This window comes from Labrus mixtus, chromosome 15 (assembly GCF_963584025.1).
Source record: "Labrus mixtus chromosome 15, fLabMix1.1, whole genome shotgun sequence".
Classification (NCBI taxonomy): Eukaryota; Metazoa; Chordata; class Actinopteri; order Labriformes; family Labridae; genus Labrus; species Labrus mixtus.
Window position 1 is genome coordinate 9276667 of NC_083626.1, and position 27928 is coordinate 9304594.

General features: G+C 42.2%; 2 protein-coding genes across 3 annotated transcripts; one reads left to right on the top strand and one right to left on the bottom strand.

Annotated features, from left to right (window-relative positions):
• Positions 1-6: 6 nt before the first annotated feature.
• Positions 7-8043, top strand: LOC132989803 (histone-lysine N-methyltransferase SUV39H1-like). 2 transcript variants are annotated; one of them, XM_061057652.1, is made up of 6 exons: positions 7-455; positions 1421-1566; positions 2426-3085; positions 3689-3835; positions 4404-4533; positions 6030-8043. In XM_061057652.1, the coding sequence occupies exons 1-6, from the start codon at positions 437-439 to the stop codon at positions 6161-6163; spliced, it is 1236 nt and encodes a 411-aa protein (XP_060913635.1). In that variant the 5' UTR covers positions 7-436; the 3' UTR covers positions 6164-8043. The 2 variants fall into 2 exon arrangements, with proteins under 2 accessions (XP_060913635.1, XP_060913636.1); XM_061057653.1 differs by having other exon boundaries at positions 2429-3085.
• Positions 8044-17226: 9183 nt separating this feature from the next.
• Positions 17227-27566, bottom strand: gpr173 (G protein-coupled receptor 173). Its single transcript, XM_061058243.1, has 2 exons — positions 26675-27566; positions 17227-19702 (listed from the first exon to the last, which is right to left on the bottom strand). Exon 2 carries the CDS (start codon positions 19528-19530, stop codon positions 18346-18348), a length of 1185 nt encoding a protein of 394 aa, XP_060914226.1. The 5' UTR covers positions 19531-19702; positions 26675-27566; the 3' UTR covers positions 17227-18345.
• Between the last annotated feature and the right edge of the window lie 362 nt (positions 27567-27928).

The following is a 27928-nucleotide window of genomic DNA, read 5'->3' on the forward strand; positions in this document are numbered from 1 at the left end:
TTACTGGATAATTAAAAATAAACTATTATAAATAAATGAAAATGAAATGCTCGCTCACAAGTCCCTTTAAACTACATGTTGAAAGTATTTAGTTAAAATTAACTGTGACAGAAATAACGTTGTATCATGGATCAGGTGACGGTTATATTTTAGTTTGTACTTCTATTGTTAATGCTGGGATTAATTCATGTTTTTAAAGACTTATTACCCTTCAAGTTTCCCACCAAGAAGCAGATATACTGCCGTAACTACTTTCTGAATCCTGCTAGCTTCCTACGACATCCTTTCTCTTCCGGTAAACCCGCCTCACCGCCTCTTAGCCAATCACAGGGGCGATAGCTGCCCCTCGTCCAATCATCAGCCGCCTCAGTCTTTTCTGCGTCACAACCATTCCCTGCACTGCGGCTGCTCTTATTTTGGCGGCTGTGCGGAAAACATGGCGGAAAATTTGAAAGGTAACTCATGGGGGAACTCAAACGACGTAATATTCAAACTCACGGCTTTAAACCTTTACGTTTGCGTGAGACTTAGTGAAAACACGCCGAAAACTGTAGCTGTACACGCGTGGTTATTCTTACGTTTACGTAACTACAACACAAAGTCGGTGTAAAGTTATTGTTAGTTTGAGAAGAAAGCGAAGTCAAATGAAGTACCAGGCGGTTAAATCCAGCCTCCTTTGTGTAGAAACTGTTGTCGATTGAATGGAGATTAACTTCGATCAATCGTGTCTATGATATCGATTATGGGAGGCGTACATGAATCGCTTTTTAAAGTTACTTTGGCACCATTGCATTGTACGGACAGGCTGCGTGGTTTAGCGGCAAAACTGTAATCTTAACGCGCCATGCAGCCTCTCCTGCAGGTTTCCGTGCAAATACTTTGTGTTTTAATTGAATTTTTTTTTGTCATGCATGAGTTTAAAAAAAGTACCTGTATGACAAAAGTGACTTGCATGCTCCGACACTCTTTTAGATGCATTGTGTCGAAGACCTTTTCTAAACTATCATACGTAAACCATCTCTGTTTGTCACTTATACCTGCTTATTAAAACTGCAATGTTCAAATTACACATGAGAGATTTAACTTCTGTGATTGCTCTTTGCATGACACCGTTTGGTAAGCTGTCTGCTTCAGCCTGCTTTCTGTGAAGTCTTCCACTGTCGTGTTTGTCGGTAGAAAGCGGATATATTAAGATTAAAAATTAGATTTTGTTGCAATAAAATGCTCATCATGGGGTTATATGTATGCCGAATTAACACATGCCTTCTACTATTATGACCAAGTGTCAAAATTATGTGTTGTTACTTGGCATATTTCAGCAGCAAGCAGTGTTGCTTTTAAATTCACACATTTTTAAGTGGAGTTTGGTGTAGACTTTGGAGCATTTGTTTTTTTTAAAAGTGATTTTTCTGTGTGTCAGTTTGCAGCGTGCCCTGTAAAGTGTCATGGGATGAGCTGGAGGCTCTGTGTCGCACTGCAGGGCTTCACTGTAAAGAGCTTGGGGTGAACAAAGCCAACGTCAATGAGTATGAGGTGGAGTTCCTGTGTGACTACAAGAAGACAAAGGTAAGAAGAAATCAAACATATGTGACGATTTACTGCCGTTTACAGCTTCACTGTTTGGTCTATTTCAAGCATGCACTACATACCTTTCATATTGTACATTGATCAGAGGTGCTGCTTGTCAACAGGCAAGGCAGGAAACTTCTTGGGGCTCTAAATGACAGTAGGAAACCTCCCTAAGCGGGCCCCATCTGACAGCGCTCACTCATATGATAGTTGACTGAATAGTTCTTGTCTAGCCCTAAATATGGGGGAGAGACGTCGGCTAAATTATTTTGTTGGTGTAGCATTATTTAGTAACATAATGGGGATGAACGCTATTTGGAGGGCCCCCCTGTGACTCTCTGCCCTGGGCCCAAACAGTCTCCAGAGTCGCCAACGACATTGATTCATGTTTGCAACCTCCCGAGTTAGTTATACAATTGGCAAGCTTACAGCAAAAACACAGCATGGTGCAGAGCCTTGTCTCTGTATTGGTCCACTCCTTCTTACCGAAGCCTCGTCCCCGTCTTATCTGGCATCCCTTCTTCGCTCTGCTGTGTGAAGACAACATATCTAATTTAAAGTTAAGAGGGGGGAGGGAGATTTATGTAACAGGGTGTAGGATTAATACCAAAAGTATGTTGACAAAAATGCAGCATGCGTAAGGACAGAAAAGCACATTTGTCATGTTGTGGGCACAAAGGCAGGACACACCCTCACTTCCTCAATTAACCACAAACCATAGGAAGTCTAGTCCTGTATACTTTCATTTTGCACTCAATTTAACATAAACATAAAATGTAAAGAGTGCATGAGTCTATTCTTTGTCGACCCAATAAAGAATCCAGTCCCTAACTGAAGTTGTTTTGTGTTTGATGAGGAGGAGGAGTTCTACCTGGTGAAGTGGAGGGGCTTTCCTGAGTCGGAGAATTCCTGGGAACCCAAGAGGAACCTCAAATGCACCAAGCTGATGAAGCAGTTCCACCTGGATCTGGAAAAGGAGCTGAGGCGCCACAAGAGACGCTGCATCCCCAAAAAGCTGGACAAGGAAGTTTCCACGTTCCTCGTGCAGAAAGCCAAACTCCGTCAGACTCTGCAGCGCTGGGAGAACCACTTGAACCAGACTCGCAACAGCCCCGGTCGAATTTTTGTCATCAACGACGTGGACTTCGAGGGCCCGCCGAAAAACTTTACCTACATCAACAACTACAAAGTAGGGCAGGGCATCGTGTTGGACGAGATGGCGGTGGGCTGTGACTGTAAGAACTGCTTCGAGGATCCGGTGAACGGCTGCTGCCCCGGCGCCTCGCTGCACCGCATGGCCTACAACGAGAAGGGGCAGCTCCGGATCAGGGCGGGGAAGCCCATATACGAGTGTAACTCTCGGTGCTGCTGTGGCACGGATTGTCCGAACAGAGTGGTGCAGAAGGGGATCCAGTTCGACCTTTGCATCTTTAAGACGGAGAACGGGCGTGGGTGGGGCGTCCGCGCGCTGCAGCACATCAAGAAGAACACTTTCGTCATGGAGTACGTGGGCGAGGTAAGCCCTGGTTTTTTAATCATCGTCAGGGAAAGTCGTTTTTTCATGTTTACGACTCATGCAGCTCTCCGATTTGGGATTTTCTGATCTGATGATTTGTTGTTTCTTAACGCAATGCAGACTGAATTTTTTGTGTGAATGGAGCACTGCGACGGTTATTTCCGGTTTGAAAAGGAATTTTCCTCTTCACCCAAAAAGGTCTGTCTCTGTAGGGATCCTTTCTGTAATATTGTCAGGCACTACCTACCTGATAACCCGATCACATCCTGGTTAAAAACAACCTGAATTTTATGCAGCCAATCAGCAGACAGGGAGGATGTTGCAGGAATCACCACCAGTTCTGCTTCTGCAGGCTGAAGCAACTCTTCTTCTTCTATTGGATTGCAAAGCGGCTTCTGCTGTTTCCAGTCTCACTATGCTTCTTTTTGTTTTGCCTCTGAGCGGTGAAAAACGTCCCCCTTGTTGAGTTTGTGACATTTGATCGTCTGATAAATATTTAAACTCATTATTTTGAGTTTTTAAAATCAGACACTATCTATATGTTGTGCCTAAAAAAATAACTTTGGTATCCGTTTAAATAACACCCGGTCTTGTTTCTCTCAGATCATCACCACAGACGAAGCGGAGAGGAGGGGTCACGTGTACGACCGCCAAGGCTCCACATACCTGTTTGACCTGGACTACGTGGAGGACGTGTACACGGTGGACGCAGCTCACCTCGGCAACATCTCCCACTTTGTCAACCACAGCGTGAGTATCCTTTCATCTGTGGATGGATCATAGTCAAACATTCAGAGGATTTTAAAGGCTTTATATTCAGCAGATGTAACCCTTGAGCACCAGCATGAAACCAAAACAACTCGCGCTGCCTTGTTGTGTTAGCATGCTAATGCTAACGATCTTTATTATGCTCGTATCTTCACACTGCATGTAAATTTACCTGAAATGAGCGTGATCTAGAAACACAGTTAAGCAGCGAGTACAGTATGTTATTCTTCTTTTCTCTAGTCCCTCAATTAAACAACTTTTATACACGAGGGGAGGAGTCAGCCGGCCGTCCGGGCGATGTAAACAAACTGAAGATAGAACTCTGAAAACATCACAGACAGTGGGACTCAGGTGTTACACCCATTGTAGACAGTCATGACTCACAGAGTTATTTTCAGAGGATATACTTGATTTCTACATTTAAATGTGAAAAATCACATCAAGCCTTTAAATGTGTTAAGCTGTCTTGAAAAAAGGAGCAACATGTCTTTTGTTTTACCCCGAGTGTGAATAAAAGCTTCTGACACAGATGTCGTTCTTTTTTTTGCAGTGTAACCCCAACCTGCAAGTTTTTAACGTCTTCATCAACAACATCGACGAGAGGCTCCCGAGGATCGCTTTGTTTTCAACGCGGGCCATTCGGGCAGGAGAGGAGCTCACCTTCGACTACAAGATGCAGAGTAAGTGTTGCTGATTCAGCAGATAAACATGTTTTAGATTTAACTCAAACCAGGGAGAGCTTAGCTTTCAGTCTAACCCCTAAATTCCACCAGATGCGTTTCGGTCCGTCTCCGCTCCGTCATGTTAGCAGAGCTGATTGACACCGTCTCAGCTCCATCAGTGGATACACATCTGGTTTATTTTTCAGAATAAAACACTCAGTTACGACGGTTCAGAACCACGACTGTATGTTGTGTTTTGTTTAAACGGTTTTATACCACATACATCGTATTACTAATGCTTTCCAAATGAATCTGGAATTAACGCGGGAACTCCTTTGTCTCTGCACTCCAGCTGTTCAGTGGTGCTACTTTATATTACTCTCTGAGAATGCAGCCTGTGGGTGTTGACGGACGAGGGAGCTCGGAGCGGACACACAATGCACACGTATCTGGTGGAAGTTCGGGGTTATAGCGCTCTCAATTTAAAATGTTTTGTCGTGTTATCTCCGATGTTTGGCTCATTTAAAGTCTTTGTTTTTGAAGATTGTAGATTGAAGAATGCTGCACAGAGACAAAGTGAGTCTGTAGCTGTGACTCTTTCATATAGAAATAAAACTCAAAGTCCAGAAGATTAAGATAAATGATGGTAATGAGTTGATGGTAATGGTAAAGATGACGGTTAACAGACTTTATGCAAAAATACTGACACTCTTTGTCTGTCCTCCTGACACACAACTGAACATGCAGGTATAATAAGGTCAAACAACGACTGCTGATGACCTCAATCAAACCCATTTAACATAACAAATAATCAACAGAGGTCAAAAAACACACATCATGACTCCTGCAGCAGGAAGATTGGGAGAGTTGGGATTTACTTTAGTTATTAAATCATAGTTTGTTGTACGCTTCAAACTTACAATGTGTGAAATCAAATTTATTCATCATAGAAAAGTAAAGCAGAAACAAACGAGCGTTTTATTTTTTTGGCAATCAGGGAAAGAACAATTTATTCTTGTCATTTCCTTGTTGCCTCTGAAAATGCGTTGCTTCTGTTGCAAGCTGACAGAATACGCTTCATACAAACTGCCGTCCCAACTTTCTCTGTGACAGGCCGAGCGGCTCGATGTCATTTTGGAGGTAGCTGCGAGGTTAGCTAGCGCGTTAGCTCAGGGAGAGAGAGAGAAGAGTGAGGAAGATGAGGTTGATGAGGAGGACCTTTTGCATTGAGAAACAGGAAACAGCACTGCTCTCACTTGGACCCATTTTGGATTCAAGACAGACCACGTGTTGCAAAAAGGTACCGTGTGAGACGTGCAAAATGGTGCACAATGCAGTAACTGTTTATGTAAAAGAAGAAGAAGTGGATTTGAACATCGTGCAGGTTTAGTCTTTGTCAGTAAGGGAATAATCATCTGAAAGTCGCCCTTCATGTTCAGCGGGCTGAATGTTTAGCTTAGCTTAGCGTGCTCTTGTAGTGACCTCTCAGTAACCAGACTCTCGTTTGTTTCCAGTCGATCCAGTGGACACAGAAAGCACCAAAATGGACTCCAGTTTCAGCCTGGCAGGGCTGCCCAGCTCTCCGAAAAAGAGGACTCGAGTGGAGTGCCGGTGCGGCTCGGACTCGTGTCGAAAGTACCTGTTCTGACGAGGAGACCTCTGCGGAGCAAACACGCCATCGTCTGTGTAAAGAAGTGGACATATGTACATATTTGTTTCGTTTGCGAGGGTGAAATTCGCCGCCAACCTTTTCTATGTGAAAGCGATGAACTCTTGGGAGGTAAAAAAAAACACAGAGCAGAGTGTCGAATGAATCAAACAGGAAGTAGAAACTCAATGCTTGTCTGTAGATTCAGGACTCTTGCAGCGGATTATTTCAGTACTTTGAGTAATTCATGTTTTTTTTAAACGTTTGTCTCCGTCCTCTTTTTTAATGGCTAGACATGTGAAGATAGATGTGCGAGCGTGCATGTACAGAAGATGACACATTAATTTGCAGGGCCGCTGTTGCTGTTGAAGCATATTTGACATTATTACCAACACATCGATTGGAGGCATTATTTTTTTTTTTATCATATTAAACGGTCACAAGAGGCGCTCGGCAAACTGTCAATATATTCTAATGAGATGAAATTAACGAGTAAATTCAGGAGCTTTTCTTGAGATCTCGACTTATTCATCTCGTTAACAACGCTGGCTTTCATTTCAGTTCATGTGTTTTATTTTGTTTTGTTCAAGCAGTACGATGAAGAGGCGCTGTAGAACTCAAAATCAGTCCATTTTTTGAAGGTCTCGTCTCAAAATCAAAACCATTTTTACTCGGTCTTGTCTCGGACTCAGACCGGGCAGACTCCAGATTTGAAATCAAGACCACTACTGATAGGATATTTTTCCAAGTCATTACTGTGAACTGTTACTGGAAAGCGTTTTTTTATCTCAAGATAAAAAGATAATTATGTTGAGATCTCGAGAAAACAACGGACATGTACTCGTTATCACAGGAGGCTGAAGTTAAGTCAAACATAAGGATGCATGTCCGCTTACAGCTTCAGTAGAAAACGACTAAACCACAGAATCAGTTCTTGATTTTGCACTTAAAAACACAAAAAAAAGGACCTTCTTCTTATGCAGTTTGTTTGCATTCGTCTAAACTCAGACTTTCACGCTCTCCTGATCTCTGGCAAATCTGAATCCTTTTAGCTTCTTTAAAAAATTGTGTTTATTTTTTTTACTCTTTTTTACTCCATTATGCTGCTGATGCTCAGTGGCACTTTGATTAAAAACTTGAGGCTTTTTCATTGTTATGTTTAAGTATGAACTGCCAGGTCAACGTGTGCATCTGTTCTGAATAGAGCCCGGCTGATAGGGATTTTTGTGGCCGATACGATAAAGATATTGGGAAGGAAAAATATTAGATACCAAAATATCCCCAAATATCTTTGATTGATAGATTGACCTTTGATCTTTAGATATAAATATAGATAAACATTTATTGCGTTGTTCCCTCGGATGAATAAATACAACAAATAATTCCCATAGTCCACACAGTCTGACATTAAGAAAGGAGGTATTTCAGAGGATCTTTTGATCTTTGAAACTCTGGGATCTATTACCGGCTTCAGACTACCAATCAACCGAAACACACCATGCTGCTCTCTTAAATATATTAATTACGAGGCAACCGACTTGAACCTGCAGACAAACTGCAGCGAGGGATTAACACTCATCTCAGCCGTCCCTGCTGCTCAGTCTGACTCCGCTTTGACTCATTGCAGTTTCATGTGGTTTAAAGGGCCAGTTGATCCAGAGGACAACCAGAACATTTAAAAAAAAAAAAAACTTTATTTCCACCCTACAGCGACGTGGTGTCATTTCTTTTAACTCATTGTTGTCCTTCTTGTGACTGTTCAGTATGAAAGTCGTGGTTGAGTAGCTGATATGTGTTTGTATATATTTTAAAATTTTTGTTTTCTTGTACTTTAAAATGTGGGTGAGGAAAAAAAACTGTAAATAAATGCTTAAAAAGTATGGCGTGCTTTATGTTTGTTGTTGCAGTGTGACTAATTAACTTTTAGTTTTTATGTTCAACCACTAGAGAGCGCTTTGAACCACCTTTTATCTTTCAACCTTTCACCACACAAAATGTTTTTTAAATCTCACTCAGTACTTGTTAGTGTTGTAGTACTACAAATCGAATCGAAAGCATTTTTTCTCGGTTTTGTCTCTACTCAGACTGGGTGGACTCAGGATTTTAAATCAAGACCGCCACTGATGGGCTATTTTTCCACGTCAGTACTGCAAAGGGAAAACACCTCCTTTCTAAAAGTACAAATAACTTTTTTATCCTTTTTTATCCCCCGGTTAAGTCCGCAAAGTGAGAGACGCCAGCTGCATACAAGATGATGTTTTTTTTTATCGATAATTATGGTCTTGGTCTTGTCTCTGTCTCACCCTTCTCTTGTTCTAGACTAGGTCTCGACCCCTAAATGTCTTGGTCTAGACTAGGTCTCGATCCCTAAATGTCTTGTTCTAGACTAGGTCTCGACCCCTAAATGTCTTGGTCTTGTCATAATTTCTAGTCATTTTTAAAAACCTTTAATTAACCAGGAAATAAAACTTGTTGAGATTAAAAATCTCCTTTTCAAGAGTGTTCTGGCCAAGACAGGCAGCAGCACACATTTCTACCAATACAGACCCACAATGCCCGGCAACAGCCGCCAGCCACCGGCCATGAGGGTTGTTGACATAGACGAGCTGTAAACCTGCTTAACGGGGGCTCCTCTTCTCGCTCTACTGCCGGGATGTAAACCAGAACTTCAAGTAGCTTAGTTTGGTTGCATTCTGATCTAGAAAACGGAGACAAAGTTGTAGGTGGGTGGGTTAATCTAACACATAACTACTCGACTTGAACAATCTGTAACCACGTTCAGCACAGGCGTGTGGATGTTTACCTGCAAGGAGGAGCGAAGGCTGGTGGTGCTAACCCTGCTAATGTTAGCCACGATTGGCTAAACCTATTTGACATTGTTTCCCTGCAGACGCTTTGAACCCGTGTTCAGCTGTGTAGAATCTTTTTTTTTTTTTTTTTAAGGATTTTGACTTTAGATTAGTTGACTTGTCTGAAATTAAATTTGCATTTAATCTAGAACTGTCGCTATAGGAACATCCCTAGCTGTGTGAAGCGTCTTCTTACAATCACACGCTCTGCAGAAAAGTACAAGTAGATGTTCTTTGGTTTTATATTCTGATTGGGAGTAAGAGTAATTATCGTGAGGGTAAGTAAGCATGAAAGTAAATGGATCATGACACTAAAGTCCGGCCTGATTCCATCAATCAGCTCAATGTGTGGTCCTTTCTCTGCGGCTCCTTTGTTGAAAATGTAGGCCAGCGTGATGCCCTCAGTAAAGGCTCAATCTTCCAACCTTAAGGGGTGTCTACCTCACGCCATGTGGTTCTGTGGATTTGCTGGATTTGTGGCGGATCAGGATTCCCTGAGCTTACCCAGTGAGGGGACACGGTCGGTTTGATGTCAATGAAAGGTGAAAAGCCACATCAGGCTCACAGTGTGTGTCCGGGTCAAATGACACCACAGTGCTGGTTTGTTTGGACTACCAGTAGCCTTTCACCTGGGGTTGTTTGGTGTCTACAGTCTGTCTCCTCTTGATGCTGGCTGTCAAGAAACCCTTCCCTAACGCGATCAGGTTTCAAAATGTAAGAGTAAAATACAAGATACAAGGTAGCACAACCCAAATTTTCCAAACTCCAAAGCCTTTGTCATTACGGTTCATTCTGAGCTCAGATTTTTATTGCAAAAAGAAATAATGGTTGCACTCTTTGAAGGCATTTTTAAATGATCAGATCATCAAAAACACTTTCCTGGTTTCCATGAATCACAGTGTGGATTAAAGTACAAGATAAGATCGCTAGTTAAGCTTTCATCAAAGTTAATACCTGAATTCAGGCATTTTCTATTTGCCCTGAAACAGAAAATACAGCGTTCTCCCCAAACCGATGAACCATGTGGTTTTTAAATAAAGGAGCTGGTAGTGAAATCCTCTGTTTTCTGTTGAACGCTTGTCAAGACTTCAGCTGATGGTACTGTGAGTCTTTAGAGGTCTGAAATATTAAAACTCCATGTTACACTGTTACAGCCTCTCTGTGTGCAGCAGAAACTTCAATCCCAGGGGGTTAAGTAAATAAATAAGAGGACCAAACTTTGGCTCTGTACACTTTGAACTAGTTTCCTTGCAGTTTGTTGCAGACCACGTATATTTGTTTGTGGATACATTTTCCCCAGAGTAGTTTACATTGCCGTCATTGGTGACCAAAAGAGGGCAAAGACCTTCAGTCATGTCTCTAGCCTTATTACTGCTTAGTTCAGAGGTAAAGATGCAATGATTGTGACAATCAGGACAGATACTGATGTTAAAGGATCCAATCAGTAAGATGTGTAGTGAGTGAAATAATAAAGTGATCTTACTATATGATCAGACATTAAGGAAACATGCTATGTTGAAGTGCTGGCTTCTCTGACAACAATGCAGCAGCCAGTATGTCCTCCTTCTAACTTTAGATTCTGCTCCTGAATGCTCTGGATTTGTTTGGACCAGAGAAGGTAGGTGCTTTTAAGACACCCCCACACGGCCGTTTTGGATGCCCTTCGGTTTGCCAGATATGAGAGCAGTTATCAGGTCAAACCAACAGGTGTTGCAGTGATGGAAGCGGGCAAGAGAAGTGGTTCAGATAGAAGTGATTGTACCCGACCTAAAAAGCCTCTGCATGTTTCTAATAAGCTCCACGAGCAGAAACGTGCTCAAACTAGGATCAATATTGGAGATGCTTTTGAAAAATGGAGAGAGGTTAGAACACAGAAAGGTTTACAGACCCATGCAGAGCTGGATAAACACTGAAGCTTCAGTGTCCACCACATGGCAACCTGCGTGAGCATCAACTCAAGAGATGAGGGGGCGGGGGGGAGACAGGTGTTTTGAAATTTGTTTTGAGATTTTATATATAACCTTATTAAATGTGCCTGAAGTGATATGTGTGCGCCAGTACTTTCGTTGGATCCTGTCTGAGAAAAGGAGTCCACTAAATTATATTTTGAACATCCTTGGTATTTTTCTGAGAGCACCATTTGGAGAATGGCTGAAGAGCGAAAGTTTCTTTCTACATTTCCCCAGAGTGAACAAGAGCTCACCATCATCACATCAGTAAAATGCAAACCTTTAAACATGTTTTGTTTGCACACTGTGCCCCGGAGTCTCAATCATAATAATGTCCTGATCATTTCAAATGAAATTTATTTTCATTACAAAACCATCAACAGAAATCAGAAATCGCCAGAGTCATGCGTAATAGCTCAACCACTTTTTTTTTTAATAATACAGAACAAAGGGAAACCGCAGCGTCTGACTTCACTCCATGATATTCAGCAGTCAGAAGAAATTCCCTTAACATCCGTCAAAACTTCAAACCTTTGGGTGTTTATCTTTTGACTGTGACAGGGTGCGCAGAGATGAGATTATTCTTTTAAACCTTCAACACTTAATGTTCTACTTCAAGGTTAAAATAAATCATAACAAATCTGAAGGATTCAACCTCTCTGAGACTTGGTAATGTTTTGAATTTCATAGCCCCTATGATACATTTCTTTAACTTTCACACTAAAACAGTCAACGACTGATTCAGACATTCACTTGTCAAATTAGTATGTGGCTCATTTCCTCGTCACACCAGCATTTAAAACAGCAGAATAAGATGCAGTGTGAAAAAGGCCAACAAGTTATATTTCTTTAAAGGTCACATATTATCCAAAATCCACTTCACCATGTTTCTTTAACTCTAACATGTGTCCCTAGTCCGTCTACAAACCCCCCAATGATGAGAAAAGTCCATCCTCTCCGTCTTTTGCCTGCTCCACTCCAAAATGTGTGCTCAAACAGGCTGTTTAGAGATTTTCCCTTCATGACATCACAAAGGGCAGTAGCCCCTCCCCCAGGTGGATGACACTCCCACAGCTAGGTGTTTGTTCTGCCCTCTGAGTCTGCCTTCTCACCGTAAACAATAGGACATGGAGCGAGAATGCTCGAGTACAGAGAGGGGGCGTGGTCAGACACAGCTCATTTACATATTTAAAGGTACAGACACAGAAACAGCCTGTTCTGAGCAGGGCTGAAATAGAGGAGTTTATAGGCATGATCAAATACAGGATCAGAGTGGATTTAGAACAAGAAACTTCACACACATGTTTTGAGGAGCTCTGAGACGTATTTAAACTGGTTGAAGAAGAGGAGGATATGTGACCTTTAAACTCCCTTTGAACTTGCTCCGCCCTATCCTAACTGCAAAATCTAAACATTTTTATTTCCTTCTGCACTTTGGAGCTCCTACCAGCTTGTTCATTTCAATGAAATACTCCTCTAGAAATAAAACCTGCAGTGGAAAATAAGTGTAGTTTGTGATACAGTATAAAGCTTCTTGTTTGACTGAATGCCTAAATTGACTCCTAATTTGGTTAGCTTCACCACTAGCATCTCTGCTAACAGCTTGCTTATTTTGGTGTGACCAGGCCGTTAAATCTGTATATCCAATGTTTGAGACAAAACTTAAACATTAAAGGATAATTCCATTGTACAATAGCATGGTTGTTATCTAGTGCTATCCTTTTAAAGAGAATAACAATTGGAGTTCTGATTTGATTCTGAGTGAAACTGCCACGTCGACCTGCTTGGTTTTCTTTGTTTTAGTTCTTCAAAGAAACATTCAAAAGGTGGCTAATGTACGCAGGAACATTTGGCCTGTTCGAAAGCTTTACGTCAAGCTGTTTTCACCTTCATTAATCCCAACATATGTACAAAAAAATCCAGTCAATTAATTATAATCTATTACATGTTTTACAAAAAGGGACTTCAGTAAACTTCATTGGTTTGGAAACACATTCAGATCTTTGAGTCGACATGAGAAATACCGAGGAAGCATTTGCAGGAATGATATCTTCAAGATGCAAAATGTGTTGGTCAGTATTTTCCCTCCTGGCTCGATCCTGTTACCATCATCCAACACATACACACAATCATACCTGCCAATAGAAACACACACTCTCACACACACACACACACACACACACACACACACACACACACACACACACACACACACACACACACACACACACACACACACACACACACACACACACACACACACACACACCACACACACACACACTCACAGTAAAAATACGATGATGAGGAACTCTTCTGTTGCATTTCAAAGTTGGTTTGCTGTCAATATAATACACACTAAATAGTACAGAGGTCACAGTAAATTTACAAAAGATAATCTGCCTGAGGCAACTAAAAACAGAAAAAGCACGCTCAGTCCTCTCCAGCATCAACTGGGAATCCTCACGTTTCTCTGGCTTTGTCCCACAAATGAAAATGGAAAGAGTGGTCATTTCTCCTTCATCCATCATGTTGATATCCAAGAGAAGGAGAAAGAAAGAAAACAACCAATAGCTGAAAAAGAATCCAACAAAAATCGAGAGCATCGTCAGTCTGCGGTAGAAAAGTCTACTATGTGATCCATTTTCAGTCCATGACCTCAGTTCCTCCAGGTTTGGATGGGAAGAGCAACAAGTCTCCCAAAAATGTCACGAGTGTACACAGTGTTCTGTTTCCTCCTCTTGAATGACTTTTAGCACACACAGAAGAGACACATTTCTCTACTCTTTGTTGCATTGGTTTTTCATGGAGTAAGGCCATAATTCTTAAAACTAAAAACAAGATTCTCTGTGGCATGCTGTTGTCAGGTGTTTTTTTTTTCTTATGCCACGGCCGAGACAAAGGGGCACCTCAAACCCCACTTTACAAACGTTTTCACCCTCGGTCTTAAACTCGGACTTTGTCATCTTTTTCAGACATTCACTGACAAATTACAATCTCTGTGCCCTGTCCTTTACTTTCACCTACACTCCACTTCAAGTTACAGATCATTCTCAGAGAGAGAAACAGGAGAGAAGCACAGTTCATCGATTTAGATTTGTGCAAAAATAAAGCAGTAGATGTCCCCTCTACTGCAGTTCTCATTCCTTCAATACTCAGTGTTAGATAATGACGATGTTCCCCCCCCCCCCACCCCCCACCCCCCTAAATACTCTCTGTGTTCAATAATCTTGTCATCTAACATGGTGGTTTACATTTTCTTTTTTAAAGATGTTCAGCCGCATTTTAAACTTTTATAATGTAGTTTTCAAACTTATCTTGTACAAGGGAGTATTAGGGCAACATGGGGGGATGGAGATTTCAAGATTAAAGTCACAAATGAATAAAGTCGTAAATTTGCAAAGAGAATCGTAAATTTAGGAGAAAGAAGTCGTAAGAGAAAAAAGTCATGCAATTAAGGAGATTAAAGTCGTGAATTTACGAGAAGAAAGTCGTAAATGTAGGAGAAAAAAGTCGTAAGAGACAGTCAGAAATTTACAAGATTAAAGTCGTAAATTTAGAAGAATTAAGTCGTAAATTTGTGAGACGAAAATCGTAAAGTCAAGAGATTAGTCGTAAATTTACTAGAATAAAGTTGTACATTTACGAGATTGAAGTCGTACATTTACAAGATTAAAGTCGTAAATTTAGCAGAATAACATCGGAAATTTAGAAGAAAAAAGTTGGAAATTTACGACGATAAAGTTGAAAATTTAGGAGAATAAAGTCCTGATTTTAGTCTAGTTATATCAGTAGAGCCTGTACGCATATAACAAACATGGAGCATCTTGTGAAGTTGTACTTTAGTAAAGGTTTCACAAATAAGTAAATACTTAAATATCAGGACCCTGAAAAGATTCTGGAAGAAGCTTGGGCAGAGGAAACAGCTTTGAGGGTTACCCTTTCTTCAGGTGTACTGTTGCTCTTTTGATACAACCTTTCAGAACCATTTTACAAATTTAACATTGTGTATTGACGGCTTTAATTAACGGCTTTGTTAATTTGGCCCTAATACTCCGTCGTAATCCTGCAAATGAGACTTAAGGTAAAATGTGTTAGTAATGTGACTTTATATCCTAATGAATCTCAGTAAAAAGCTTTGATTTGTATCAGACATTAAATAAAACAATACTGAGTTTCATATGTGACCTAAATCTGTCGATTTTGGGATTGTATTTATTTTTAAAACAATTACTTTTTTTCATCTTAACATGGACATTTTTAAAAGGAGTACAGTGAAATGGCTAAAGCTCTTCTCCAGCAGTTACACCAAATCTCTCTATCTGATCAAGCCTTGTTGAGTTAGTTATAATCCCAAAGGCGAGACTCAAAAGTTAAAAAACAGACATGAATGATCTTCATGTTGTTACCTTAAGCTCCTGTTTGCTTTAGGGGAGACGGTCTGATCTGTGCTTTGGTTGTATATCGTCACATTTCACTCGACAGACAGCTTTTCACATGGATCAGACTTGGCTTAAAAAACAAGTGATTGGAGACGTGTATACAGTTATCAGTGCCCAGTTACATACAGTAGTCCCTCTAGATAATAAACTCTAAAGCACATCTACTCGTAAAAATCTGTTGTTACGTTTGATGTTTGAAGGTAGATTCAAGGCTTCAAGTCCTCTTTCTATGTTTTCTGTTTTACAAGGGAGCAACACCAACTGTGAGTGCTTTAGGATGCGATCACTCGCACAGATGGGAGTTTGTCCCGAACAGTTTTCTGCACAGACTTTCTGCACTTTTTTCTCCTTTGCAAATGGATTTTGTACGATCAACGGATCGTCATGTGGAGGCAAAGACAATCCAAACAAATCTTTCTCATTAAGTTTTGGTGTCTTCTAGAGACTCTAAATCAGAGGACATCACGACAGTCTCTCAGTCTCTCTCTATCTCCGATATGTGCCGATATAACTAGGATTACAATACAATATTTGTCCATTTCTTTTGTTTTTTGTGACATTCAACTGGATATAGTTGTCCAGTGATGGTGGAAGATGTCACAGAGCCAACTCTGATGGCTTGTGGTCTGTTGGTGAGAAAGCTGTAAAGCCATTATTCAAATTCAAAGTTTGGTATTTATTCTTATATAGCTTATTTTTACAATTTCTAACTTAGTGTTTCAGTGCTCTGTTGTTATTCTGGCCCATTAAAAAAAAAATGTCCCAACTCTTTGATAATACATTTGAGGGCTCAACGCACTAAATGTGTTTGTATATCTATATTTTTCTATCTCTTAAGAGCCAAGAGAGATCCGAGAAAGAAATTGGTTGATGTATCGTTATCGGAATTGTTTCTCTCCCTTATATCGGTGTCGGGCCTCTTGGTTTTAAAAGTGACAAGCATGTGTTGGATGCTTTCACTGAGTGTCCAAAGAAGTCAGCTTGCATTGAAATGTTGAAGGAAATGGGGTTAGGGTTAGGGTCTTCTGCAATAATTTAAGATGGCTAACAAGTTTATGTTCTCAGGCCCCTTGTTTCTAGTCTTCTTTAATCATCCTGTTGGTTATTTGGTGAATTTTAGTGTGAGTGTAAAACTGGAAAACTTGAAGCCTAAAATGGGTAGAACAAAAACGGATGTGTGACTTGACAGTGGCTACTTCACAGTCTATGGTTAAAACATGTTTTAATGTTACGTGATCAAAGTGGTAACAGATACATTGCAGCTTAACTTGACTTTCATTTTTAAAAGCTAAACCATGTCTGATATTTTGTACTGAAGGGTGAAGAAAACTGGAGCGTTTCTTTTGCTTCAAAGGCTTCAAAGAGGAAAAGCTAGTTTTGTGGTTTCTACATGAAGACGGTCAGTTAACAATTCAAATGATTCATTAAAAATGTATACCAAATTCAACCTCCAACAGCTATTTACATACATTCACAAGTGCATTTCATGCTCCAGAAATGGGAGGTGGTCTGTCAGAAATAGTTGGGTGCATATTGTAGCTTTGGGGAAATGTCCACTGAACATGTGCGCATGGACGAGCATGGCAGTCATCATTATCTGTGACTGAGAGATGGCTAGTGGGCATTTAGGGGGACATGTTTTTTGAGTTATTTAAAAAAAAAACCTGCTCTTGGCATTGTTTTGTTCCATCGTGGTCGTCTTTGAGGGCAGGACTTAGTTGATCTTTTTGCAATTTCCAAACAAACTCAGACACTCAGAATGGTGCAAATTAAATGAAGGTCAATGGAAAGTACTTTCCAGCTTACCCTCAGTGTTTGACTCAAGCTTGAAGAGATTTTAGAGACGCATTTTATGCAACTGGGCACTGTGCTATCACGAGCCATAAAATATGGTTGGATGGAAGCTTCTGCTACTGTAACTGAGATAATCTTTTGTCTGAAATACAGTATATGCACAGAATTAAAAGACACACATGTTTTGATGGCACATATCTGCAGAAGTTACCATATTTGTCTTAGTTAATATCAAGAAGTAGACATGAATAACTCGTCAACAGTGACAACGAAGGAAGGACATCAAAGCTGGTGTTTTTGTCCCTTGAGGTTATGTCGGACACAGAAACAGTAACTTTATGTTCCTTATTTGGTGAAGAGCGTTTGTACGGTCAGTTTATAACATCTCCCTTGCCCCTGATAAAAGGTCACTCTTCATAATGTCACTCTTTGGGGTGCCTTTATGTCCTATACTGTCCAACACGTAATACTTAGGCTGCAATTTAATATTTCATAACGATAGAGCTGAAAATAACAGAGACTACATTTGGATAAAATGTGTCAGAAAATCCAAACAATATGCTTTTAGACCCCGACAGTCATTTTTGTCAAGTACCAAACCGGATGACCACAAACAGCCTGTCTGCGGTTCATATTAGACTCAATTAGGTTGCATCTCTCTCTAATTTCCTCTCAGTGTTTAATAAATAATCCTATCTGGGTTTGCCTACCTACTGCAGCATGTTAGTAAAATTTAGCTATTTAAAATGGGGAAAAAAATGCTTCAATGTCCTTGTAATTTCTTGTCACAAAGCTTACCAAAACATCCTTTGTTTCAAACCCCTCTTATTGGCCACGTTGACATTCTTAGCAAAACTGCTTATGTAATCTGGCTTGGTTTCCACAATGTTCTGCTATTAAAGTTTGTCTCTAATAACCAAAAGTAAGGGTCTGACTTCATGTATGCTGTTGTTTTGAGTGACAAAGGGTTTGGTAGATGAAAACACATGCTTACCATTCCAGTGTTTTTACCATTACCCCCTACTGTTTACACCCATGACTTAAATGTAGCTTGCATTGAATCAAATGCCTAAATAACTCAAGCAACACTCCCACAACACGTCTGTTGGCTTCCCCCTCGATTTTCTCTTCTAGATCATCATCTCTGCTTACATGACACAATAAGGCTCTCGTGGCAGATGAGGTTTAGTCCTGCAGCAGGCTGGTAGGTGGGAAAGGAGCCCTTTCTTCAAGTCTTTGTTCAGGAAGAAACAGACAATAGGGTTGACCCCGGCTTGGGCGAAACTCATCCACACCGTGGTGGAGAGGTACCGGTGTGGAATTGTGCAAGCCTTGACAAATACTCTCCAATAGCAAGCCACTATGTAGGGAGACCACAGCACCAGGAACAGCAGGGTGATCACGTAGAACATCCTGCCAAGCTGCTTCTCAGCTTTGAACTCCTCCATGCCCAATAGGCGCCGGTTCTGGTTGTGCAAGTTCTGCCGGATTCCCAGCAGAGTTGGCGGCATTGGGCCCCTGCCAAAGCCTGCAATCCAGTTTGCTGCTGCTTGGCCGGTGGCCCCCGGCCCGTGGAAGGTCCAGTTCTGACTGATGGCTGGCACCATCTGGACTGGCTTCATCTTGCGATGCTTGTACTCAAAGAGGAGTAACTTCATATAGACAACATGTGTGGCTAGAATGAGCACAGCCAGCATTAGCATGAAGCCTAGCGTATCATTAGCCTTGAAGTAGCGGTGCTCAAAGATGCACTGGTCCTCCTCTCGAATGAATTTATAGGTGCCCACGTCAAAGACAGGAGGAAAAGCCATAGCCACTGACAGGGTCCAAACCATGCACACCACTGCCACACATGTCCAAAATGTCATACGTTTTGAGTAAAAGCGGTGGTGTGCAATGGCCATATAGCGAGTTACGCTAATGCAGAACAGCATGAAGGCGGCATGGAAGCAGAACAACACTGCCATGAATGCCACCACCTTGCAGCTCAGCACGCTGTAGGTCCAGGCCGAACCGTTCTTAATAGACACCAGAACAAAGGGGAAGCAGATGGCTGAGCGGATGGTGTCGGCCAGACACAAGTCCAGCAGGAAGTAGTAAGGTGCTTTATGCAGTGCCCGGTCCCGCAGTACGAGCAGAGACACCACCAGGTTGCCCACCAGGCTGATGCAGATGATCAGCCCCAGTAGCACCAGTTTGATGTAGGTAGAGACAGCCGACGAAGGACTATCCGCTACAACACCTCCTGCCGTTGCCACCACCGCTGCCATGGGCCCAGCAGGCCCTTCGCTGCTTTCATTCCCATTCGCCATCCCGAACACACCCCCAGCCATACCACCTTTTCTTCTGACGCCACTCCCCCACCACCTCCTCCGCCTGCTAGTTGATCCTTCGTCCTCGTGGTTGCTTCCTTTTTGCAGTTCACAAGGAATAGGAACACATCAGTCCACATCGCCCCATTTTGAGCGGGGTCCCTCTGTGACACGTCTTCTAACCTCCCGATCCCTAAACAAGGAAGACATAGAATGACATTTTTGCAGTTAGATGTTTAAATACTCTTCCAGGTGTTAATATACAAGATCAAACAAACCTTAAAAATATGTATTATTCACATGACTTCCTATGATACTGGGAGAAAACTTAAAGCCATCTAAACACAAATGTTTCTGAGACCAAATGTTTTAAGTACCTTGGGGTTTGGTTTTGTTCAAACTCTTTAGTATTATTATTAAATTATCTTTATTGGTTTTTCAAGCAATCAAAGGAAAAACACACATTGACATCACACAATATTCAAAACAGTCAACACCCCCACCCCCCCTATCACCCCAACATCCAAAAAGAAAAACCCAGGCCAGTCCCCGCCCCCCTCCTGCACGCCCCTCCCCAACTGAGAGGCTGCTAGATCATCCAACAGCGCTGTAGCAACTAGCATACAGAAATACCTTACCAATGAGTCTGAGCCTCAACCTGAACTGCCATACATGAGAAGAAAATTGCGTTGTAACTTTCTACCAATATTAACCATATCTCTATTCTATGTAAATGACCATGAATATGTGCCTGTAATGACAGTAAATTAAGTCAAAATAGTAATAATACTAATGATGCGAATCTAAATAAATGTGATGATGGGATGCCTGTAGAAAAATGTAAATTAAATCAGGTAGCCTACAGATGCCCTTGAAATAAATAGGGAAAGTTCCCTGCTCAAGTGAAATTATAGAATTGGCTCTCACCAACACAACACCATGGTGAATGTATTTTAAAAGTTCAGTATATTGCTCTATACACTCCCTATTATAAACATTAACAGGGTGGGGTACTGAAGAAAACAGTCAGAGTGCAATACTACCGTCTTACAGGCTGGTTGGTCGAATAGAGGTTGATAGCGGCTTTCGAAGAGAACAAAAACAAGAAGAAAAGAGCAGCATTCAACACACAGCTACTGGTTTAGCCCCCTCACTTCACTATATTGGCCAGCACATATTCCTTCGCTGCTTCGGGGTCCTTGAAGCTTTTGCGGGTGCCATTAATGGTTATCCGGAGCTCTGCTGGGTACCACAGGCCGGCTTGAACCCCCTCACAGCCGTGCAGGAGTCCTCTCACCTCGCTGAAAGCCGCGCGCTGCTCCATTACCGCTCTCGTGTAGTCTGGGAAGATGCGTATCTTATCCCCATCAGCCGTTGTTACTTGCTTCAGAGACCTTGCTTTCCCCAATATTTTCTGTCGTTCCTGGAAGTAATGACATCTGATTATCCAAGCCCTGGGAGGGAGCCCATCTTCCTGCCTCCTCCGTAGTGACCGATGTGCCCTGTCCAGCACCGGAGCCTCATCCAAACGCAGAGACGCCGCGAGCAGCTTGGCCATAAATTCGGCCGGTCGCTCTCCGACTTCACGTCCCTCTTTAATACCAGTGACACGTAAGTTACAGCGCCGTGAGCGGGCTTCGAGGTCATCGTTCTGTTCTCTCAGAATGTCCATCTGTTTTGTCATCGCTGACACGTCTTTCTCAAGCTGCGTTATGTTATCAGAGTGGTCATTTGTAGCCGCCTCGAGCGAAGCTACCTGTCTTCCCAAACTTGCATTGCCGGCTTTTGCTGCTTCGGCAGCCTGTTGCAGTTCTTGTCTCAGCTGGTCAATCATAGCATTCTGACTTTCTTTTCAATCTTGGCAAGTAACTCGTGCTTTAATTTGTCAATTGCACAGAGGATAGCAGACTCCCCAGTATGTCCGGCTTGCGTGTTAGCCAGTGAGCTAGCGCTAGCCTCGTTGGTCTTCTTCTTGCTCATTTCCCCCCGTCCACGTATCAAAAGTGCCTTTAGGCTTATTACTGGTGTGCGCTACTTAAATAAGCACTTATTCGTCACCTGGCATTAGCGAAAGTTTGATTAAGTCGGTAAATACAGCAGTTCAGGTGAGGAGCTCAGCAAGGACGCATCTTCACATGTTTCGCCGGAACCGGAACTCAAACTCTTTAGTGAAGGTTTATTTTGGTGTAAGCAGACATTCAATAGGTGTACTGTCTGTTCAGCGTACTTAGGGATCAACACTTCATTAAAGGAAGAATGTGCGAGATTTTACACATAAATAAATCATAAATCAAGTCTATCCTGTGTAAATGTGTCTCTGAGTCATGACTGTCTACAATGAGAGAGAAGCTCGAGTCCCTCTGGCTGTGTTGTTGTCAGAGCCGTGTTTACATGGACGGGACGGCCGGCTCCTCCCCTTGTGTATAAAAGCTGTTTTAGTCAAGAACTAGAGAAGAAGAAGAACATACTCACTGATTATTTGGATTTCACGTAAGTGTTTTTAATTCAAGGTCACTCCGTGTCAATTTATGTGCAATGTGAAGTTACGAGCTAACTGAAGAGTGCTAACATTAGCATGCTAACACAACAATGCAGGCCACAGGCAAAGGAAAAATGTTTCCGCCGCTTGTGCTTAATGGTGCTTAAATATGGTGCGTGTAGAGGGGTTGGAGGTGTGTCTCTGAAGGAGAGCGGAGGCTGCAGTATAGTGGAGGTGTGGCAAACAGAAGTTTGTTTTGTTTTCATGCTGGTGCTCAAGGGCGACACCTACTGGATCTAAAAGTCACATTCTCCCTTTAAATTATAGAAGAAAACGTGTAAATCCCTCTGCTGCAAAGTTATGGAACTATCTTCTAAACATCCTCTGTGTAAATGAATTAAACATAATAAAGTGATCTCAGTGATGGGACTTTTCCTCACACATTGGGAAGTTAAAACCGAGGTGTGTCTAGCATCCTTGTTCCCTATTAAAAACGAAGTCGATTAATTTTTAGTAAATTTCAGAACCATGGTCGTTGGGTGCATGTTTGTTAATCAGCACTCATGAAGGGTTAAGATCCAGTTGCTGTATCAACACACAGTTATTTTGTGGTGAACTCTGTGTGACTCAAGAGTTTATAAATAACTACAAAAAGCTCAGCAAAGTATAGCACGACTCGCTGTCCTCACCAGAATCTCATTTTCATTCAACAAACCCCACAGTGGATCCAAGAATATTTATACGACTAACATATTATCTTACAGATATCCTTTGTTCCTGGAACACTTTGTGGCTACAAAAAGTTGAAGGAAAAGGAAGACAAACAACATATTGCAAATCGAAATGAAGACTGAAACATAGAAATACAAACAGGAGAAAATGAAAGAAGAAAATGAGAAAAATGTTTGACCAATAAAGAAAACATTGGCTCAACGTTGAGCAGCAGCTAAGGTCCCTAATGAATAGTCGAGATTTACATTAGCCAGGTTCAACCAGCTGAGAAGACAGGCTGTGTTTTCTAAAACTATCTAAGATGTCCCTGCTGTGTCTCTTATTTCATCTGGAGGTGTTTTCAGACCAAACAGTCCTGGGGGAACTCCCTGAGAGGAACTGCCCATTGGGGATCTGGCCTGATAACGTATACCTTCAAGGGCATCTTTTCTATTTGCATTTGCACCACCAAGTGAATCCTTAAGTGGCCAGCAGTTGGTGTAGCAGGGCGATATACATCAACAACTATAATAACAAGCTCAGGGATGAGAGTCTGAGATGTGTTTGTTGTGTTAACGGGTGTGTGATAATAACAGAGTTGTGAATGAGAGGTCTATGTTTATTAGAATTCACTGTTGCAACATTTTCCATATTCCTGTTAATTTTTTAGCTCTGCAGTAACGGGTATGTGGTTTTTAAAGATGGCAGACGCTGGTGCTGCTTTGTCACGTATTTTATCCACTCATCCAGGGTAATTCACTGGACCGATGTCCTTAAATGACTTCCTTTGGGGCGCTGGTTTAGCTCAGTTGGTGGGGCAAGCGCCCCATATACACAGGCTACAGGGTTAGACAAACCGGCTGCAGGTTCGACTCCCGTCCTCATCCCTTTGATGCAAGTCTACCTCACTCTCTTCCCCCAACATAATTATGTCCTACCAATATAGGCAAAAATGTAAAAAAAATGAATTAAAAAAATGTCCATCTTGGAAGGTTACCCTGTGCTGGGAAGTAAAATCTCTAAAGTAGGAGTTAAATGGAAGTATTAGAACCAATATTGTTAAGAGCCCTTGCAGTGAAATCACCAGAAAAAAAAAGGAAGTGGGGTCTGATCTGGTTCTTGGTTTTAAGCTAACGAGGCCTTAACTGAAACACTGCCATCTTTAATGTTCTTTGGTATCACTTTGCTTTCACTGCTGCTGTACAAAACGCCAGCTGTGAGAACCATGTCACTACAGGTGCTCTGAAAATATCTTTGCCTCCGCTTTGCTGTGACTTATGCAATTGAACTATTGAATTACATTTGTTCCCATGACAACCGCGAGGTATTTCCAGGATCCTATGAGAAGGTCATATAGAAATGTTTTAACTGCTTTGCAACTGGAGTGTCCTTGCTCTAAATTTTATTTGAGTTTCTGGAGATGGATAAGCACGAATGCTGTAACTCGATGAATAGATGCCCGTTAAAAAATCTACACAGTAGCTGGAGTGAGCGCATGGCATTATTCAAAAACCTTACCACAACCCCAAAACCACTAATAATACTATGATCAGACAAGACAATATCAGCCTAAGTCTAATAACAGAATGTATGCCCATACCAGGAATTTAAATACGAATGCGGAAACACTCCTTGCCCTTCCTTCAAACCCCTTTCCTAAATAGCTGGTCACAGGGTAAAATCCTCTTCACCATGTTCCTCTAACTCTAATATATGTCTCTAGTCTGTCTACAAACCCCCCAATGATGAGAAAAGTCCATCCTCTTCATCTTCTGCCTGCTCCACTTTTCAGAAAATGTGTGCTCAAACAGGCTGTTTGGAGATTTTCCCTTCATGACATCACAAAGGGCAGTAACCCCTCCCTCGGTGGCTGACACTCCTACAGCTAGGTGTTTGTTCTGCCCTCTGAGTCTGCCTTCTCACCGTAAACAATAGGACATGGAGCGAGAATGCTCAAGTACACCAAAGCCCTTCCAGAGAGGGGCGTGGTCAGACACAGCTAATTTACATATTTAAAGGTACAGACACAGAAACAGCCTGTTCTGAGCGGGGCTGAAATAGAGTGACCATTAGATACTGTCAAAGTTCTGTTGCTCTACTTCCTGTTTGGATACACACCTGCTTTTATTTTGAAAGAGAATAAGGAACTTGTGGTAGACCGACGGTTAGAACATTAGCTCAACCGCGGAAAAAAGGAACTTGTTACGGATCAAAAGTAAATCAAATCAGGTATAAAGGACGGTTAGAAACTGAAATGTTTGTCACAAGGGGGATATTATTTTTTGACTCGTCCACCGAGACGTCTGAGGAGTGATTCTTGCAGACCGTTTAAGGTGCAGAGATGTCGTTCGTTTTCATGACTGTGACAGTGGAGTATCTTTTTTATGTGCTGTGCATGTTAAGATCAATACACGGTCTCAGAAACCCGATGAAGGTTTTTCATTTTGCAAGTAAACATTGTGTCCTGATTAAGACTGAAACTAGCATATACTCATAAGCGACCAGTGAGGTGAGACTTTTAATGCACCGATTGAATTTCAGTTCATGTTAGCACACTGTTAGTGTAAAGCTTAGGGCAGCATTGTGAAGTGTGTGTGTGTGTGTGTGGGGGGGGGGGGGGGGCGCGCAGATGACCCCATCATGTTCGGAGGCTGTAGTCTTTCAAGCAGGCAGCCTGGGTTTGATTCCGGCCCTTGGCCCGTGTCATTCCCCACGCCCCCTCATCCCGATTTCCTCCTCAATCCACTGATCTGTCCAATAAAGGTAAAAAGCCCCAAAACAAAAAAAACACCTTTTAAAAATCAAATGACATATACACGTTTCGATAACATGGCGACAAAAATCCAAAAGTCCTACAGGCACCCAGTAGCAGCTTTAGGTTAATATGGCTTGAAGCTTTGTTACTTTATGTTATCATAAACTAGTAAAATAACCAAGATTTTATCGTTTTAAATCATGTGGTGTCAGAAAGAATTGCAGTATTTAAAAGTTTGACGACCAAATGCACAAGTGTGTCGTTAAAAAAACTGCCTACATGTCTGTGAACTTCTGGGTTTTAATATGTGAGGGGAGACACAAAGCAAACAATGGTGAATTTCAGTTTTGCCTTTTCATGATAGAAACCACTGGATGTATCACAACACACCTCTGATTACAGTATTAAGCTGTATCACTTGGTTAGTATGTTATACAGCTGTTTTAAAAAAGGAGGAACGAAATCTCATTTGAAGAAATCAAAACCCTTTTTTTTGCTCCTTTTAAAAGGACAAGTGTATGCATCTATGGGAAACTGTGAGGAGAGGCTGTGTGTCTTGAAGGAGGGGCTTTGTGAAGCTGGAAGTTGGTTGGCGGCGGAGGGCAGAGTCACTGTCAGGAACTGGGTAGCAACAGCAGCCCAATACCTCTGGCTTGATGTTGGTGGGAGGAGGCGACAAAGCTCACTGGATGAGATGTAGACTGAGTTTGGTCTCTGACAGCAGGGCCCAGCATCAGGCCTCCTCATGAGGAGCCTACAGGTCTGATGAGGACTACTGCCAGAGAGCCACCAGCTGCTGCAGTCCAGTGTAAAAAAAATCACAAAGCACAGAGCATGTTTCCCTTCAGGAGGTGGCGCTATGCTCTCTTGAGGGGCACATTACACCAAATCGTATTAAATCACTTGGCTGTCCCGGTGCAGAGCGAGGCCCTACAGCTGGGGGAAATCCTGTATTATTTATCATCAACACAACACGGCGTCACTGCTGCTGTGATGCATGCATGTAATATGAGGATTTGCTCTGATGATCACTCTGTCGAGGCTGAGGCAGACAAAAGACACCAGTCCCACAGAGCCGGGGGAGTCTGGGCCTGCAGGAGGCAGCAAGCACTCAAATAAAAAAAGGCATGCAGGGGGATGCAGAGGCAAGCTGCATGCACATTTTGCAGATCGGGGGACCTGTGGGCAATACAAAATGGTAGTCATGTTGTGCTGCTTACCTGCTGTGGGGCTGCTTGTCCTCCACACTATATGGCAGGCAGGCCGTCTGTTCTGTTGCAGTCTACATAAAATACGGGCTACAACGATCCACCTGGCTGTTCCCACTTAAAAATGACAAGCTGGAAAACAAAAGATAAATACGAAATGCAGCAGTGTCAGTCCTCCAAGTCTGTGGAAAAAGGGTGTCTAGGAAGCCTGTTGCGGACCCCCTTTAAAAAACAAAGGTTTTACAGAAGCTAAAGCTGCGTTTCCTCCTTTTTCTTGTGCATGTCATGTCTCCTTGTTTTCCACAGACGTGGGTTCATCACCATTCAGATGCTGTTTATTTCATCAGTGTGTCAACTCCACTCTTGACTATCATAAAATCCCTACTCCAGCGTTTGAAAATTCATAATTCCCTGCAGCTGACAGACTCCAGCAGACGCCCTGTGGAGCATCTCCTGCTCGAGGTTTTCGGAAACCCTGTTGTCGATCCTCCGCCGCACTTCCTTTCGCATTGTTCCAGTCAATCCAAGGGAACCCTCATCTTTCTTCTTCTTTAAACCCTTTGGCATTATGAGACATCCCCAGGCAGGTCTTCTGGTCCGAAACGGATCTGTTTGTTGAGGCCAGGAAGTCCCGAGCAGGCGGGTTCGGGCTGCGGGATGACACCGAGGCCGATCCTCATTCTGTCCCGCAGCCCGTCAGCGGCCAGCCGGGCATCTCACCAAACAGAGAGCCGTTCCGAGCCAAGACGCTGTGGATGGGAAATATCCGAGATGAGGTTCCTCTGTTCCTGAGCTGTCTCCGGCGGGTGGACGAGCTGCTTTATTCGGCTTTTAGTGCGGGTCTGGTTTCGGGAATGAGCGCAGTATTCAGGCGTCAGAATAGGCTACTGCTGCTGTTATCGGCAGGGATTTTAATCCCGTCTGAATGGTCCATGGGCAGAGGCGCAATGGAGGTTTTTGTGGGATGCGTCCGACCCCCCCCTCCCCGTAAAAGAAAAAACACCAGCGATCACCAATGTATTCAATATTTTTATAGAGAAAATATAGGCTGAAATTTTTTTTTTTTTTTTTTTTTTTCCGATTTATTTTATGTTTTTATTTTAAAGACAGGACAGTCCATGGGTGGAAAACCAGGGGACAGAGAGAGTGGGGAATGACATGAAGCAACAAGTAGTCACACATTGTACAATTTTCTAAAAAAAAAGGCATAACTAATATGTGCATAAAAAGAATGACTGCATTTTTCTAGTTAGATTTTCTGTATTT